Genomic DNA, 18006 nt, shown 5'->3' with positions numbered 1-18006 from the left:
CAAAACCTTAACCCTGCCTTCTCGCCACAACTCTCCCCGGGCCTTTCCCTTGCATGCCCTCAAGCCGGACACCAACCCGGACCTTGCACGGGGATGTTCATGTTCACAGCACAGCCCCATGTGAGACGTCTCTGGCCCCAAACCCAGCATCTGGAATGCAGGCTCCAGCCAAGTTCATTCTTCTCCAAGGAATCTGGGAACTTCCAGAGCTGCCTCAGAGTGGGAATTTCCACTTGTTCCTCCCATCCTGTGATTGACCCTCCAGCTGGGGAGAACACCTCTTCTTGACTGAGCAGAAGTGAGAGGGAGACGGCTACCATCTTCCAGAAGACTTTCTCTTCTGATTCATCTTTCACCTTTGATCTGTTTATTGCCTGACACTTGCAGTGACTGAGTCACTTTCCCAAAATGGTGATCCCTTCCTGAAGCTGAGACATGGCTTCAAATACTCAGAAGTCTGCCTGAAAACTCAGAAAAAAAACCAGAAAACTTCTCTGTGTGACTATGGGTGACCAGGGGCCAGCTGCTCTCCCTGCCCATAGCAAGAATATGGTTTCCTTACGTAAGAAGAGGAGATTTACTGTAAGATCTCTACAGGTGCATTGGCTCTAGGAGACGAGGAATGATAACTACCTGACAGAATCAAGAGAGAGTAGTTTCAAGATCTCAACATCTTTATTTTTTTAGGGGAATTATATTTTTATTTATAAAGACAAATTATCAGTGTCGTGAATGAAAGATGATACATCAGCATTTAACCTTTAGACAATAAAGAGGTAATAAGAGAATACTGTGGACAAATATATGTCCATAAATTGAACATGATACATAAAATCGACTAATACATCACAAGAAACAATTTACCAAAACTTTCCCACAAAGAAATAGATAACCTGAATAATCATATATGAAAGCCTGATATCTATCCAGTTAAAAACTTTCCAAATAAAACCTTCAGACCCAGATGTTCTATTACTTTTCAATATTATGGGGGTTTTGTGGTTTTTTTCCTTATAGATTTACATTTTTTAAGATCTCAACATCTTTAAATTTGTTACCCTAGACAAAAATCCAAGGAATGACTGGATTCTAGAAGGAAACGGGATGCAATCCACCAAGTCCACAGAAAAGGACACTAATAGATTAGAGAGGAGTTTCCATTAATATGAGGAAAAATGTCTTGGAAGTTAAGGTGAGATGGTCTGGGAAGACATACGTGAAGTTACACAGTCTCCATTCCTGAAAATACTTGACTCATTCAGTAAGAATGGATAGAGCCATTGGCAGAGCACTGAGCCAAACAGCCCAAGTCGGGGGAGAGGGGGTGGTAGAGGGGTTAAAAAGAGTCAGGCAGAATGCAGTTAAGGCTCCTAGAGGGGTGCAAGCAGAGCAGTACACAAGTTAATTTGTTCTCTTTGTCCTGCCTTTTTGGAATTACACCCAAGAGCCTGGCATGGCCTCTCCCTAGGTTCTCTGCTCTTAGATTCTCTAGGAAACCAATATCCATCCTGAGACCTTAAGCCTAGTGCCTGGAAGGAGGGATTCTGGAATCAGTGTCCTGGGTGGGAATCTCAGCCCCACCTGCTCTTACCTGTGAGATCCTCGACAAGTGAGTTGACTTCAGTTTCAATGTAAGGCAAGTTGGGTTGTTTGGAGGACCAATGAGACAATGCTGGAAATCACCCAAGCACAGGGCCTGGCTCCTGGGAAACACTCAATGACGCCAGCGAGTCCTCTTCTTCGCCATTACTGACCACTAACTATGGACCAGATACAGTCGTTTGTTCAATAGAACCCATTTCTTATTACAAATGTAGTAATGGTTACAAATGGCAGATGGTTCTTCTAAAAAGTTCCATGTATTTCATAGACCTTATCTCAAAGACTCTTTAAGAAAGAAAGGTCACCAGCTCCTTCCATGCCCACTGGGCAAAGACCAAGCAAGCTCAAAAGCATGAGGCAGTGGAATGAGGGAGTAGAGACCTGAATTCGAGGCTCGGCTTAGCCACCAACATGCCTCAAGGAATCCTATCATATTTGTAAAAGAAAAGGTTCACTGAAATGAATGCTAAGGTCTTAGGTATTATGACTGCTTCTGGGGTTTCTGAGGAAATCTAAGACAGAGCTGCAGCATGAAGGCAAGTGTTCTAATTCCAGTAATACTGTTCCTTTGCTCACTCCTGCTACCTAGGAATCCAGAAAGAAGCTGGGATAACAGCCGCCATAGCAGAGGACACGCTTCTTGTCTTGTCTGCCTGCTGTGCTAACCACAGTCTCCAAATCCCATAATGACTTAACCGCAAGGAACATCCCCGACTCCCCTTTAGATGTCTGTTAGTTTGGCAGAGGCTGAGGACAGAGGGCACCCAGATAAATGACCAGACAGCCAGCTGGAGAATGTGCCCCTTTCATATGTCCTAGTCATGACAGCACAAGACATGGGGTTCTTCTTGGGGGAACTCAAGCAGGTTACTTAACTTCTCTGTATCTTGGTTGCCTGGCTATAAAATGGGAATGAACAATACCTACTAGATGGGGTTGGAGAATTGAAAGACTTGGCATTTGTAAAGGGCTTAGAATATTCCTGGCACAGAGTAAGTACTGCATTAGTATTACATGAAAATTTCTTTTGCAGCACTACATGATCTAGATGGCTTCTTCCAAGTCTTAAATCCGATGATTCTAGAATTCACTTTTATAGTTTAAAAAAACCCTATAGTTTGGCTAAGCTTCAATTGTGCCACCATCCTACATTCTAAAGAGCAAAGGGATTTAACACGCTGTTCGGGGAGGCTGCCAAGACTTCAGGACCCTTTCTTGGTTTGAAGGTCCCCTGGGATGTTGCTTGAAGGTGGACCAGGGTTAAACCAGGATTAAGCTCAGAGATGCTTTCATCGTCCTTATGACCTCTCTTTCCCTTGCTTCCTTTCTTCTCTGCAGAGTTTTCACTTCGGAGAAAGCGGAATCCTTAAGAATAAACCATTTGGTTTATGTCTGTGGTCTCTCGGGATATAACTGTTCCTCCCATTTCTTTTCATCTCAGCTGCGAATGGAAAAAGTGCCCAGTCCTGACCTACCGCTTCTCTCTCCTACTTCCTGGAAACGTCCTCGGGTGCTTCACTTGCTCAGCACTTTCAAGATTCCACTTCATCATTCATTGAGGATGATGTTGCCCTGGGCCAACCTCTCTCCCATTGCTCCACCCTCTTGGTTTTCAATAAAAGGCAGGCAAAGCCACTGCAGGAGCAGAGAGGCTGAGATCAATCCAGAAACCAACGGCTCCCACGCTGAATCTTGAATCCTCTCCCTCCAACATGAAGGTGTCCGCAGCCCTCCTGTGTCTGCTGCTCACAGCAGCTGTCTTCAGCACCCAGGTGCTCGCCCAGCCAGGTAAGCCCCCTGTCTCTTTCCCTTTGAAGCACATCACCCCATCTCTGGGTCATGATGGGCCATCAGAGCGGAAGTGTACCCACACTCTCGCTTTAACTACAAGATCAGGAAAGTCAGAGAGGCATAGGAGTGAGCTTGATCACAGAGCTTCCCTTGGGCAGAGCCTGGATGAGAATTCCAGCTGTAGACCCCAAATCCAGCTCCTTCCAGGACTCCAGCTCTGGAAGCATGAACCCAGAGCGGTTACTGCCCTGGCTCCTTTCAGCAACATTTGGGGACTGGGATATAAAGAGAGGGGGTTCTCTGGCAGGGTATTTCCAGATAGTGTGGAGGGCAGAGGAGGAGACCTGGAATCTGGACTCCAGAGACTCAGTTTTGCAGAGGCAGTGGGTACCAGGGAAACTCACAACCAAGCATCGATTACTTGGAGCCTAAAGGGGACCCACAGCTGTTGTGTCCCTGACCCCGATAACTTGGATTATTAGCTCCTCCTAACAGCACTTCCAAAAGTTATTTAGTTTTAACAGAGCTCCCTTCCCTCAGTTCATTATCGATGCTATATACCCATTTTAGAGCATAGGAAACTGAGTTTGTATGCTATTCTAGCATAGGCAGAAGTATTGGGATTTAAGCAGTTCTACCTCCACTCCTGACTCCGTTTTGTGTTCTCCTTACTCCTCTTTTCTGCTCTGATTGAGATCAGAAAGAACCTATTCCATCCTAAAGTGCTTTTTCTTTGTGGTTCTATTTTCAGATGCAATTAACTCCCCAGTCACCTGCTGCTATACACTCACCAATAAGAAGATCTCGACACAGAGGCTGATGAGCTATAGAAGAGTCACCAGCAGCAAGTGTCCCAAAGAAGCTGTGATGTGAGTTTAACACTTCAGGCCTCCGTGGTCCAGTTCTTCCTCGGGGCACTAGGGGCATGGCTCACAAATGTAAAGTCAGAGAGTTACATGACCTAATCCAATATCCAAAGGTGCCCAACGGAAAAACTGCAGCCACAAGGGAAAAAGTTACTCCTAACATCACTCTCCATCTGGGTGCTTATTCAGACCATCCCAGTTTCTTTAGCCTGAAATCAGGATGGCTTTAACTGTGCCATCTACAGGACTGACTTGCCCTGGGCTCCCTCCTTCCACCTGCCTTCCTCCTCAAGTTCCCATGGCAGCGTCTTGGAGCAAATAGCCTGCATTCACAGGCTGAAATCTCAACGGAACTCCATCTAACCGTCCCCTCTCTCCTCCACAGCTTCAAGACCATACTGGGCAAGGAGATCTGTGCAGACCCCAAGCAGAAGTGGGTCCAGGACTCCATGGGACATCTGGATAAGAAAAGGCAAACTCCAAAGCCTTGAGCACTCCCTCCACAACCCGAGAATCTGAAGACAATTTGTTTTCTTCTAGCTTTCCTTAACTGCCCTCTGATGTTATCTTATTATAATTTTAAAGAGTATGAACTTTATTGATATGAAACATGATGTCTTAAGTAATATTAATCTTATTTAAGTTATTGATGTTTTAAGTTTATCTTCCATGACTACTAGTGTTTTGTTTTTTTTTTTAAATGGAGATTTGGGCAAATTGCTTTCCTCTGTGAATCCCAATTCTACCCCTGGGATGGCGGGAGGGTCCTTGCAAGGATGATTAATGAAAAAACTTTTTGTTTTACATTCTAAGTCATTGCTGAAAGTGCTATTGTGGAAATGTATATTATGTAACTATTGAAGAAAATATATATATTTTTGTACAAAACCTGTCTTTTGACATTTTCTTGAAGGAAATTAAAAAGCTGAGTATAATCTTGGTGAAGGGGGAGGAGCAGGGTTTCAGAGCATGGGGCTCATGTTTTGGAAGAATAAGAATGTGAACTGGCTCTGGTCTTTTCCACTGGGTGAGCTCATCTGAGTGCCTACAGAAGAATTTTTATGGCAGGATCCAATCAGGCATTTCATCACTACCACTCCAATCCCCGACACCATCTGCCCAGATCCCAATGACCCTTGTCACCTGTTTAGCAACAGCCCACCCACCCCCATCCTTTTGCTCACAGCCCTTGACCCCTGCCCTCAATATCTCCTATAATCTATTGCAACTTTCCTCTAACTGTGTTACTTTCCTCCAATTTCTCCCCCTCCTGTTAATCCTCCAACTTGGAGTAATACAGACACTGTAGACATTGGGAAATCAGGGAGAGACTTAATGACCATCGATAAGATTCATTAAGAATATATGACTTGAACTTATCTTTGATGAATGTATGAGATTTTTCTAGACAAATTACAAGATCATTAAGAAAAAGAGAGGCAATTCCCTGGCGGTCCAGTGGTTAGGACTCTGTGTGATCTCACTGCCGAGGGCCAAGTTTCAATCCCTGGTCGGGAAACTAAAATCCCACAAGCCATGTGGCATGGCCAAAAAAGAAAAAAGAAAAAGGAAAAGAAAAGGAGAAGAGTGGGACCAAATATCTAGAGGTAAAAATGATGATGACATGCCCATCAAAGAGGGAGAAAACCAATTAGATGAGAATTGGGCTCCATGTCTGTGTCAAGTGACAGGGAAGATTAGGAAGGAAGGTTGAGCAAAGGGTTTTATTTATTTATTTATATTTTGGCTGCATTGGGTCTTCGTTGCTGCGCACGTGCCTTCTCTAGTTGCAGCGAGCGGGGGCTACCCTTCGTTGCCGTGTGCGGGCTTCTCATTGTGGTGGCTTCTCTTGTTGCGGAGCACGGGCTCTAGGCACGCAGGCTTCAGTAGTTGTGGCACATGGGCTCTAGAGCACAGGCTCAGTAGTTGTGGCGCACAGGCTTAGTTTCTCCACACAGGCTTAGTTGCTCCGTGGCATGTGGGATCTTCCTGCACCAGGGCTCGAACCCTTGTTCCCTGCATTGGCAGGCAGATTCTCAACCACTGCGCCGCCAGGGAAGCCCCTTTGCATGGTTTTTGACCTACCTGTGAGGCATTTGACCTACCTAGACACAGACAGTTCCTCCACTAAGGAAAGCAAATATCTTTCCCTGTGAATAAACTCTGCACGGTGAATTTGCAGATACCGAGGCCACTCTTGTGGGGAGAGGGCTGCTGTATCAAGCTAGATCAGGCAGTGCCTTTGGCAGTAGGGGAGAACCCTGGTTGGCAGGACACTTAGGTTCTAATCCCGGAACTGGCACTGACTCACTCTGTTACCTAGGGCAGGTTGAGTATTCTGAGTCTCCATCAGTAAAATGGGGATGATGTTGTATTACAAGTAGGAACCCAGCAGACCCTAGGTTTTGGGATCTGGGGGTATGTCTTTTGGAAAACTTTCATTTCTACCACCTAGAGCTGAAGAGGAAGAGAGGGGATTCTGCTTCTAGGAATCCAGATTCCTGAGCCCATCTGGAGTCCCTGATTCTGGCTGAGGGATTCCATCAGAGCTCCAAGGGACACTCCCAAAGGGCCCTGGTACATCAGTCAGCAGACAATTCACTGGCAGCTATTAATGGAACTCACTGACCCTCGTGCCAGGTCCAACAGTACCCCCGTCCGTCCTTCACTCCTCCAATCCTCAGCCTTGACCGCTCAAATTGCAGTGGATGCCAGGAGGCAAAAACAGAATGAAGTGCATGCAAATGGGGCATCACCCTACAGCTTACTGAGCATCAGACCCTCTAATGCCAGGCTGATTTGAAGTGGAGGGTCTGGAAAGAGGGGAGGCTTAGGGGCGGGGCAATGCCTGTGCTCAAGTCCCCAAAATAATCTACTCACATTCCCTTTGCAACCCATATCTACTCACTTTCAGAAAACCTTGAATCCATTTTTGTTGTTGCTGTTGTTCCAGCTAAGCATGGGATTCCTTGCTCCTTGCGTGACGAATCTCTGAGCACAAAGCACTGGCAAGAGGCCCTGTTTTAAGAGGGAATGCCAAGTGTATTCATATCCCGTCACTGCCAACAGTCTGTTCCAGGAAACCTAGGCTTTTCCTATCATGCTCAAGATTCTTCCAGCCTCTTCTCATTGCCCCATTCTAAAGTCACTTCTACATGTTTTAGTATTTGTAATAGCAGCACCCCACTTCCCGGTACCAAAATCTGTATTCATTCCTTATTGCCACTGTAACAAATTATCATAAACTTAATGCCTTAAAACAATACAAATATATTATCTTACAGTTCTGGAGATGTTTAAAATGGGTCTGTAGGGCTGCATTCCTTCTGGAGACTCTAAGGGAGAATCAGTTTTCTTACCTCTTCCAACTTCTAGAGGCTTTCTGCATCCCTTAGCTCCTGGCCCCCTCCTCTATTCATAGCAACCTTTTTTTTTTTCTCTGCCCCCCCCGCCCACCCTTTCCACCTTCTCCCCACACACCTGATAATGGTGAATAAAAGACTGGGGCAAAAGAAATAAGCCAGAGAGAGAGAGAGAGAGAGAGAGAAGGGGCAGGTGATAGGCATTAGCCAGATTCTGTGATCCTTCATTCATCTTCCCTGCATATAGCGGGAGAGCTATATAGGATCAAAGTTCACATATACTATTGAAATTAAGATGGTATTAACCTGAACTAGATTGTTACAAATTACAATAATAGCAGTAATCCTCATAGTGCCCACTAAGACAATAACTCAAAAATATACAATAAAAGAGAAGAGGAAATAAAATGGTACACGAGAAACTATGGAACACAAGAAAATTTAAAAAGTAATGGAAAGAAGAGTGAAGTCAGTAAGATGACCAAATAAGATGTCCCTTGCTCATATCTCCCCATCAACAACAACAATTTTTCAGTTATCCATGAACAAAAATGCCTTTTTGGAGCTGTGGGATCGAGCACTGTATGCCACGGGACCTGGGAGGAGTCTTGCCCACCCATTCATCAGGTCAAAAGCATATAGATCGAAGTCCTAGGTGTGAAATCTGCAGTAGCCCATGAATTGGCACCAGCCTCTCCTGTCTGTGGTTTGGAAGCTCCTGGAGAACAGTGTCTTAGCCAATTACCCACAGATGAGAGAGTCTTTGTGGAAGTCCAGGTTTCCAGTGGAGATGTTCCAGCACACCACGCAGTTGGAGCAAAAAAATCAAGTTTGGATGCATTGGAGAGCGTAACAGGACCAGTTCCATGTTACCTGCATTACCCCTCCCCCAAAGTGGTACAGCTCAGTGCCAAGAAGGACATTCTGAGCTGCTGTGCTTTCTCCTGGGAGGTTGGGGGGCAGGGAGTGAGATTGTGTGTGTGAACTTCCCCAGCTCCCCAGCTGTGTGGACACTGCCCCAGAAACCCATTTCTTTCCTGCTCCTTACAGAGTCTTGATTCCGAACTACATACATGACTAGGGGGCAGGAAGAGGCTGGGAGAGCAGCAGATAGAACTTTGGGGAGGCATTAGAAGGATACAGATCCTAGTAATTGCATTGCAGACTCCGAGAAGCCTGCAAGATCTCAGCTGCAGATCCCCCTAAGTGGCCCACGGGCACCCCAGCACTCCATGAGCCTCACCCACACACACACACACCAAACCTGTGGCTGGCTCCCTCTGAGTGTTCCCAACAATGGCAAGAGCGAGCTTTGGCAGACAGCTAGAGAGCACATGCAGAAAGCTGGCCTGAATCTGTGCCTCACGGAGAGATCTACTTGGGCTTTAACCCCGCCCTTGAGAAAGCAAAGGAGGCTGTCAAGCACTTGGCAGGCTTGAGAGAAGGCATGCAAGTTAAAGAATTCTGCCACAAAGGGGAGCTTAAAGCATGGAGCAAGCATATTTTTAGAAGTTCTGAGAGAACCTCAAAATCCCTAGCAGGGTTGACAGGAGGTATTTCTCTCCTGAAGTCACTCAGTAAAGACCAGAGGGAGTGACTGCTACTTCAGATTCAAAGAAAGCAACACAAGACTTCAAGGAACATGAAAAGTCGAGGAAAGGTGACACCATCAAAGGATCACAATAATCTTCCAGTAACTGACCCAAAGACACTGAGATCTATTATTTACCTGAAAAAGAATTTTAAATGTCCTTTTAAAGGAATCTCAATGAGCTACAAGAACATGGAGAAAGACAATTCAACAAAATTAGTCAAAAAATATATACACAAACAAAATAAGAAGTTTAACAAGGAGATAGAAAATCATTTTTAAAAATTCTGTGGCTGGAGATACAATGAATGAAATGAAAAATACAATAGATGCCATCAACAGCAGAATGGACCAAGAAGAATTTGTGAAATAGAAGGCAAGACCTTTGAAATTATTAGTCAGAGGAGAACAAAGAAAAAAGAAGTAAAAAGAGTGAAGAAAGACTTTGTGATCTATTGAATACTGTCAAAAGAAACAATCTGTGAATTATTGGAGTCCCAGAAGGAGAAGAGAGGGAGAAGGGGGCAGAAAGCTTATTTAAAGAAATAGTGGCTAAGAACTTCACAAATCTGGAGAGAGATTTGGATATTCAAGTTCATGAAATTCATAGGTTCCCAAACAAACTCAAAGAGATCTTCTCCAAGACATGTTGTAATAAAACAGTCAAAAATCAAAGACAGAGAGAATCTTAAAAGTACAAGAGAAAAGAAGCTTGTAACTTAAAAAAGTAACTCCCATAAGGTTGTCAGTGGATTTCTCAGCAAAAACCTTGCAGTCAGAAGAGAGTTGGATGTTATAGTGAAAGTGCTGAAAGAAAAAAAAAAAGCTGCCAACCAAGAACACTCTACCTGGAAAAGTTGTCCTTCAGAAGTGAAGAAAAGATAAGATTTTCCCAGATAAACAAAAACTGAGGGAGTTTATCACCTCTAGACCTGCCTTACAAGAAATGCTGAAAGGGGTTCTCCAAGCTGAAATGAAAGGACATTAATTAGTTATATGAAAATATACAATACAGTGGTAAAGGTACGCATATAGTCAAATTCAGAATACTCTAATACTGTAATATGATTTTACATGTAACTCTAGTACAAAGGTTAAAGGACAAAAGTATTAAAAATAAATATAGCTACAATAATTTGTTAATGGTTACATGATACACAAAAAGGTTAATTGTAACATAACAAACATAAAAGGGGGATAAATGAGTAGAGTTTTTGTATGCAATCAAAGTAAAGTTGTTAACAGTGTAAAATAGACTGTTGTGTCTATAAGATATATTATGTAAGCCTCATGGTAAACACAAAGCAAAAAACTAGAGCAGATACATAAAAGATAAAGAGAAGGGAATCAAAGCATACCACTATGAAAAAGCATCAGTTCACAAAGGAAGGCAGTGAGAGAGGAAGAAAGGTTCAAGGGAACTACAAAATTGTTAAGAAAACAATAAGAAGGCAGTCCTAAGTCCTTACCTACCAATTATTACTCTAAATGTGAATGGATTAAATTCTCCAAAAAAGGCATAGTGTGGCTGAATGGATTAAAAAGACAAGACCCAACTATATGCTTCCTACAAGAGACTCACTTCAGCTTTAAGGACACACACAGACTCAAAGTGAAGGGGTGAAAAAAGATATTTGATGCAAGTAGAAACCAAAAGGGAGCAGAAGTAGCTATACTTATATCAGACAAAATAGACTTTAAGTCAAAAACTGTAAGAAGAAACAAAGAAGGTCATTATACAAGGATAAAGGTGTCAGTTCATCAAGAGAATATAACAATCATAAGCACATATGCACCCAATATTGAGGCAACTAAATATATTAAGCAAATACTAACAGATCTAAAGGGAGAAATAGACAACAATATTAGTAGGGGACTTAAATACCTCATTTTCAATAATGGCTAGATCATCCAGACAGAAGATCAATAAGAAAATATTAGACTTGAACTATACTTTAGACCAAATGCACCTGACAGGCATATACAAAACATTTCATCCAACAGCAGCAGAATACACATTCTTCTCAATCACACACCAAACATTCTCCAGGATAGATCATATTATAGATAACAAAATAAGTCTTAGCAAATTTAAAAAGATTGAAATTATGCCAAGTATTTTTTCTGAACACAATGGTATGAAACCATAAATCAATAACAGGAGAAAAACTGGAAAATTCACAAATATGAAAATGAAACAACACACTCCTGAACAATGGGTCAATGAAGAATCAAAAGGGAGATCAAAAAAAAGATCTTGAAACAAGTAGAAATGGAAACACAATACAACAAAACTTATAGGATGCAGCAAAAACACTCTAAGAGGGAAGTGTATAGTGATAAATGCCTTCATCAAGAAAAAAAAAAAAAGATCTCAAATAAACAACCTAACTGTACACCTTAAGAAACTAGAAAAAAGAGGAACAAACTCAGCCCAAAGCTAGCAGAAGAAAGGAAATAACAAAGATCAGAACAGAAATAAATTAAACTGAGTCCAGAAAAACAACAGAAAAGATCAACAAAACTAAGAGCTGTTGGTTTTTGTTTTTTGAAAAGATAAACAAAAGTTGACAGTTAGTTACACTGAGAAAACTAAGAAAAAGAAGAAAGAAGGCTCAAATAAATAGAAGACTCAAATAAATATAAAATCAGAAATTAAAAAGAAGACATTACAACCAATACCACAGAAATACAAAGGGTCATAAGGGACTACATGAACAGTTTACACCAACAAATTAGATAACCTAGAAGTAATGGATCAATTCCTAGAAACTTACAAACGACCAAAACCAAGTCATGAAGAAACAGGAAATCTGAACAGACCAATAATAAGTAAGGAGATTGAATAGGCAATCGAAAATCTTCTAACAAAGAAAAGCCCAGGACTAAAAGGTTTCTCTGATGAATTCTACCAAACATTTAAAGAAGAATTAATGCCAATTTTTCACAAAGTCTTCCAAAAATTTGAAGAGAAGGAAGCACTCTCAAACTAATTTTACAAGGCCAGCATTACCCGATATCAAAGCTAAACACTACAAGAAAAGAAACCTACAGCCCATGTTCCTGATGAATATAAATGCAAAAATCCTCAAAATATCCCAAGCTGAATTCAAGAGCACATGTAAAGGATCTTATACCATGATCAAGTGGATTTATCCCTGAGACATAACTATGGTTCAACATGCACAAATCAATAAATGTGATACACCACATTAATAGAATGAAAGATAAAAACCACGATTTTCTCAACAGATGCAGAAAAAGCATTTGATGAAATACAACATCCTTTCATGATAAAAACTTTCAACAAAAGGGGTATAAAAGGAACATACCTCAACATAACAGAAGCCATAGATGACAAGCCCACAGCTAACATCACACCCAACAGTGTAAGGTTGAAAGCTAAAACAGTGGTTTTAAAACGTGTCTGCAAATTCTTTTACACTCCTTACATTAAGATACATGGTCTATGTTCCCTGGCCTTGCACCCGGGAGCCTAAAAGGAAAATGGGGAAATTCCTTTCATCTCCTTGACCTTGGTATCCCTACTTCCTTCCTTGTTCTACAGAAAGTGTTTTATTTCAAAAAGCAGAGCGCTTAATAACAGCCAGAGGTCACATCCTGTGATCTGACTGGGTATAGCCCCTACCTCCCCTACCGCTCCTGATCTTAGAAGGAAAACAGGCCAGCATCAACTCACACTTTTCTCTATCTCCTAACAGCTTCCTCAGGGCAGGGTGATGGCTCGGCCGATTTATTACTCCATCCTGTGATTCACCCAGAAGAATAAGGGCCTCTCACCCACTGACTTTCTCCCTATTCCTGTGTGCTCTCTATAAAAAGTAGGCAGAGCCACCAGAGGGGAAGAGAGGCTGAGACCAACTCAGAAACCAGCAACTGCCATGGTGAAGCTCAAGTCCTCACCCCCCAGCATAGAGGTCTCTGTAGTCCTCCTGTGTCTACCGCTCACAACAGCCGCCTTCAGCACCCAGGTGCTCGCTCAGCCACGCAAGCCCCCCTCTTCTTCCCTTTGAAGCACATCACCCCGTCTCTAGGTCATGATGGGCCTTCAGAGCAGAGGGGTATCCACACTCTCACTTTAACAACTGTTTTTACAAGATCGGAAAAGTCTGAGAAGGATAAGGAATAAGCCTGACTGCACGGCTTCTCCTGGGCAAAGCCGGGATGGGAATTCCAGCTGTGGACACCAAATTCAGCTCCTTCCAGAACTCCAGCTCTGGAAACATGATCCTACTGCAGTTACTACCCTGGCTCCTTTCAGCAGTGTTTGGGGACCAGGATATCAAAGAGAGAGGGTCTGTACCAGTGGGTGTGCAGAATATTTCCAGATATGGTGGAGGGCAAAGGAGGAGACCCAGAATCTGGACTCCAGAGACGTATCTCTGCAGAGGCAGTGGGTATCAGGAAAATTCATGACTGGGCATAGATTGGCTGGAGCCTAATAGAGGACCCATACCTGAGGTCCTTTTGCCCTAAGGAATTGTAATATTCTATTCGCCCCTCCAAGCATGTCAGCCCAGAGTTGCAGTCAGTTCTTCTCCTCTCATTTGGTGATGGTGCCCTCCCACTTTACAGCACATGCAAGTGAGACGGAGAGTTTAAGGAACACCTCAAAGGGCAGACCACTGGATTTAGGATGGGCAGTTTCCCTTTTCTTTGACTCCTCCTTCTATGCTTCTCTACTTTATAAACAGAAAGCCCCAGAACACAGTCTAAGTAGCCTTTCTTTTGTTGTTTCACTAAGAAGGAATTAATCATTCAACCACCTGCTACTATAGACTCACCAATAAGTAGATCCCCATCCAGAAGCTGGAGAGCTACAGAAGAATTATCAGCAGCCAGTGTCCCCAGGAAGCTGTGATGTGAGTGGACCACGACCACCCACGTTCAACCCTCGGTCCTGAGTTCTTCCCCCGGGGCAGTGGATAGGGTTATTATCAGACTGAGCTGGAGATGCTTTAAACCATCTCTAATCCAATTCTAGAAATTTTCCATTGGGAAAACTGAATTCAAGAAAATAAAGAGACCTCTCCCTCCCAGGTCCTGTCCAGTCATTGGTTCAGCTCTACAGTTCCTTCATCCAGGAGCCAGGATGGTTTCCCCTGGACCAGCAAAGGCAGCTGCTTCTCCTAAGGCCCCTTCTCCTCCTCCATCCCTGGGGCAGCTCCATCATCCAGACTATTGGGCCAGGCATGTTTCCTATACAGTAGGTTACACTCCCAGGCCTGAATACTCAAGGCTCCCCATCTAACTGTGCCGTCTCTCCTCCACAGCTTCAAGCCCAAACTGGCCAAGGAGGTCTGTGCTGACCCCAAGCAGAAATGGGTCCAGGATCTCAGGACAAGAAAACTCAAACACCAAAGCTTTGACACTCATGGGTGCACTGAAGCCAAGCTGGCACCTAAGAAACAATTAATTTATATTCCCTATCCTTCCCAAGATGCATTCTGAGATAATTTTATTATAATTCTAAAGAATGTGAGCTTTGTGTAATAATTTGAATCATAGTTTTTCTTCCATAATATTTTATATTTTTAAAAGTAATATTCTAATTTAATGTGACATGGAATTAATTCAGTTAATTAATTTAATAAAAGTGGGATTTAAATGCAGACCCTTGGACACCTCACATCACATCAGTACCCTAAAAACTACAGGGCGCTCCTCTCCCCTCTACCTCACTGATTTGCCATTAAAAACCTAAAATGTGTGGTATTGATTAGACATTCAGCAGCAGCAGCAAGGAAGCTAATATCTCAGGTTGAAGAGATGGAGGTTCATGTTACAAAGGGTCAAAGCTGTGAGGTCCTGTCTGCTGAAACTGTAGCTCCAAGGAGAGAGTATGAAAAATATACATTAGTCATATATTGGTTGTTTTTGTCTTCATTTGTTAAAGTATTGCAAGAAAGAGATGAGCTCAGAAAAGAACGGACAGGTTTTAAAGTAGAAATGAAATAGAATAAAGTCTCCAGATCCAGGACCTGAGATTGTTGGGAAAGCCATCTGTTTCTGGGTCCCAAACCTTAAAAGAAGGAGTTTAAGGGGAAAAAGTAAAAGAATTTTAGTAATAAAATTCAGAAAAAGAACTCTTAGTTGGATGAAGTGACTTAGGGGAGAATCAGATTTAAGTTGTAGCCTTGCCATTTCAAGCTCCATTAATAAGAGGAAGAGAAAGAGAAAGAGAGAGAGGGAGAAGAAAAAGCAGAAACCATTTGAGAAGTTTATCCAGAAATAAACTTGGGCTGTGGTTGTTGGCATATGAAATTGACTGAGTGGAAAGGTATCAGCCTACTAAGTTATCAAGAGAATTATACTATATTGCCATTAAAACGGTGAATGAATGGGCTTGGACTGGAAAAAAAAACAAACAGAAAAAAACAAAGAGAGAAGCCATTGACAGTTCAAGATGAAAACAAGCTCCAAACACTACAGTGCAGCAAGCAGTCTTCAAAGGCTGCAGAGCCCGCATAGAAGATCATGTCTCTCTTCCACATCCACTTCAAAGGTGGCCAAGGGGAATAATGTAAAAGGAGGGTTCTCACAAAGGCAATCAGGAGCCAGGATCAGAAAGACAAAAGAGACTCCCCAGATTGCAGAATCAAGCCTCATCAAGGGTGAGGGACTTTTCCAACCTCTGCCTGAAGGACTGCAGGATTGCGACACAGTACTGTCCACTGGGGTCTACCATCTTCCCCTCCATGAATGAGGGCGTTGATGGCAAGTAGACTGTCCTCTGCAAACTTGATATATTACATTAGGGGCAAACAGTTTGTCTTTTTAGTTCATAGGTCACTGGACAAAATATATCCGTATCTTCACCTGACAGAGAGGACCACCTGCCATCCAGAGATCCTGGACATTTAGGTTGATGCAATGACTACATAGGACCTTGGGTTGTCTCTCTCTCGGGGATAGGTTAATTGTGTTAACCTATGTTGAGAAGGAAGTGAGCAAAGGACAGACTATGATAGAAACGATCAGCCCTAATCAAAATTTATGTGCTCCTCTTCATTTCTCAGCCTCCTTTGCACTTAGACTAGAGTCATGTGATGCATGAAGGTCAACAGGATGTAGGCAGATGTGATATAAACTGCATCCATGCCTGGGTCTTTGAAACATCCTACACAATCTATCCACTCTCTCTCTCCCTGCCTCAGTGAACTTGGAGGCCACACGTTCCAGATGGTGGCTGTAATTTACAAACAAGCTGGATCTTAGTCACTCCTCAGAAGAGAGCACTCTTGACAAAGCAACCTGACCAATATCAGGCTGTGACATAAACAGAAAATAAATGTTGCAATAAGCTACTGAGATTGTCATGATTGTTATCGTTGAAGCATAGGCTAGCTTTACCGTGACCAATGGCTCAGGAAAATACTTCCAGCATTCTGTGCCTCAGTTTTACCCTTTGTATGAAAGATTGAAGTTGATTGCTCCAAAAGGACTATATGAGATAATATAATGAACAATAAGAGTCTTTTAAATACAAGACTTTTAAATATAAGGTTTTTTATTTATCTATTTATTTATTTATTTTTATAATTTTTAGTGGGGTATAGTTGATTTACAATGCTGTGTTAGTTTCAGGTGTGCATCAAAACGAATCTGTTATATATATACATATATCCACTCTTTTTTAGTTTCTTTTGCCATATAGGCCGTTACAGAGTATTGAGTAGACTTCCCTCCCTGTGCTGTACAGTAGGTCCTTATCAGTTATCTATTTTATATACAGTAGTGTGTATGTGTCAATTCCAATCTTCCAATGTATCCTTCCCTCTCTTACACCACTGGTAGCCATAAGTTTATTTTCTACATCTGTAACTCTATTTCTGTTTTGTAGATAAGTTCATTTATAGCCTTTTTTTAGATTCCACAGATAAGTGATATCATATGATATTTGTCTTTCTCTGTCTGACTTACTTCACTCAGTATGACAATCTCTAGGTCCATCCATGTTGCTGCAAATGGCATTATTTTGTCCTTTTTATGGCTGAATAATATTCCATTGTATATCTGCACCACAATTTCTTTATCCATTCCTCTGTTGATGGACATTTAGCTTGCTTCCATATCCTGGCTATTGTAAATAGTGCTGCAGTAAATATTGGGGTGCATGTATCCTTTCAAATTATGGTTTTCTCTGGATATATGCCCAGGAGTGGGATTGCTAGATCATATGGTAGCTCTATTTTTAGTTTTTAAGGAATCTCCATACTGTTCTCCATAGTGACTGTACCAGTTTACATTCCCACCAACAGTGTAGGAGTGTTCCCTTTTCTCCACCCCCTTTCCAGCATTTATTGTTTGTAGATTTTTTTGATGATGGCCATTCTGACCAGTGTGAGGTGATACCTCATTAAGGAAACAATCCCATTTACCATTGCATCAAAAAGAATAAAATACCTAAGAATAAAGCTATCTAAGGAGGCAAAAGACCTATACCCAGAAAACTATAAGATATTGATGAAAGAAATAAAAGATGACACAAACAAATGGAGAGATATACCATGTTCTTGGATTGGAAGAATCAATATTGTGAAAATGACTATACCACTCACAGCAATCTACAGATTCAATGCAATCCTTATCAAATTACCAATAGCATTTTTCACAGAATTAGGCCAAAAAATTATACAGTTTGTATGGAAACACAAATGATCATGAATAGTCAAACAATCTTGAGAAAGAAAAACAGGGTAAGTGACCTGGAAGATAAAATAGTGGCAATAACTACTGCAGAGCAGAATAAAGAAAAAAGAATGAAAAGAAC

At 42.2% G+C, this 18006-nt stretch overlaps 1 protein-coding gene and 1 pseudogene across 1 annotated transcript; both read left to right on the top strand.

Moving 5' to 3' along the window:
- Positions 1 to 3231: 3231 nt before the first annotated feature.
- Positions 3232 to 5147, top strand: LOC118887527 (C-C motif chemokine 2). Its single transcript, XM_036838399.1, has 3 exons — positions 3232 to 3390; positions 4145 to 4262; positions 4645 to 5147. The coding sequence occupies exons 1-3, from the start codon at positions 3315 to 3317 to the stop codon at positions 4748 to 4750; spliced, it is 300 nt and encodes a 99-aa protein (XP_036694294.1). The 5' UTR covers positions 3232 to 3314; the 3' UTR covers positions 4751 to 5147.
- Positions 5148 to 13114: 7967 nt separating this feature from the next.
- LOC118887366 lies at positions 13115 to 14602 on the top strand (annotated as a pseudogene).
- The last annotated feature ends 3404 nt before the right edge of the window (positions 14603 to 18006 follow it).

The sequence above is a fragment of the Balaenoptera musculus genome, chromosome 20, assembly GCF_009873245.2.
Source record: "Balaenoptera musculus isolate JJ_BM4_2016_0621 chromosome 20, mBalMus1.pri.v3, whole genome shotgun sequence".
In the NCBI taxonomy this organism is placed as follows: domain Eukaryota; kingdom Metazoa; phylum Chordata; class Mammalia; order Artiodactyla; family Balaenopteridae; genus Balaenoptera; species Balaenoptera musculus.
The sequence above is the reverse complement of the archived record's forward strand: the minus strand, read 5'-3'. Positions and strand labels throughout refer to the sequence as shown.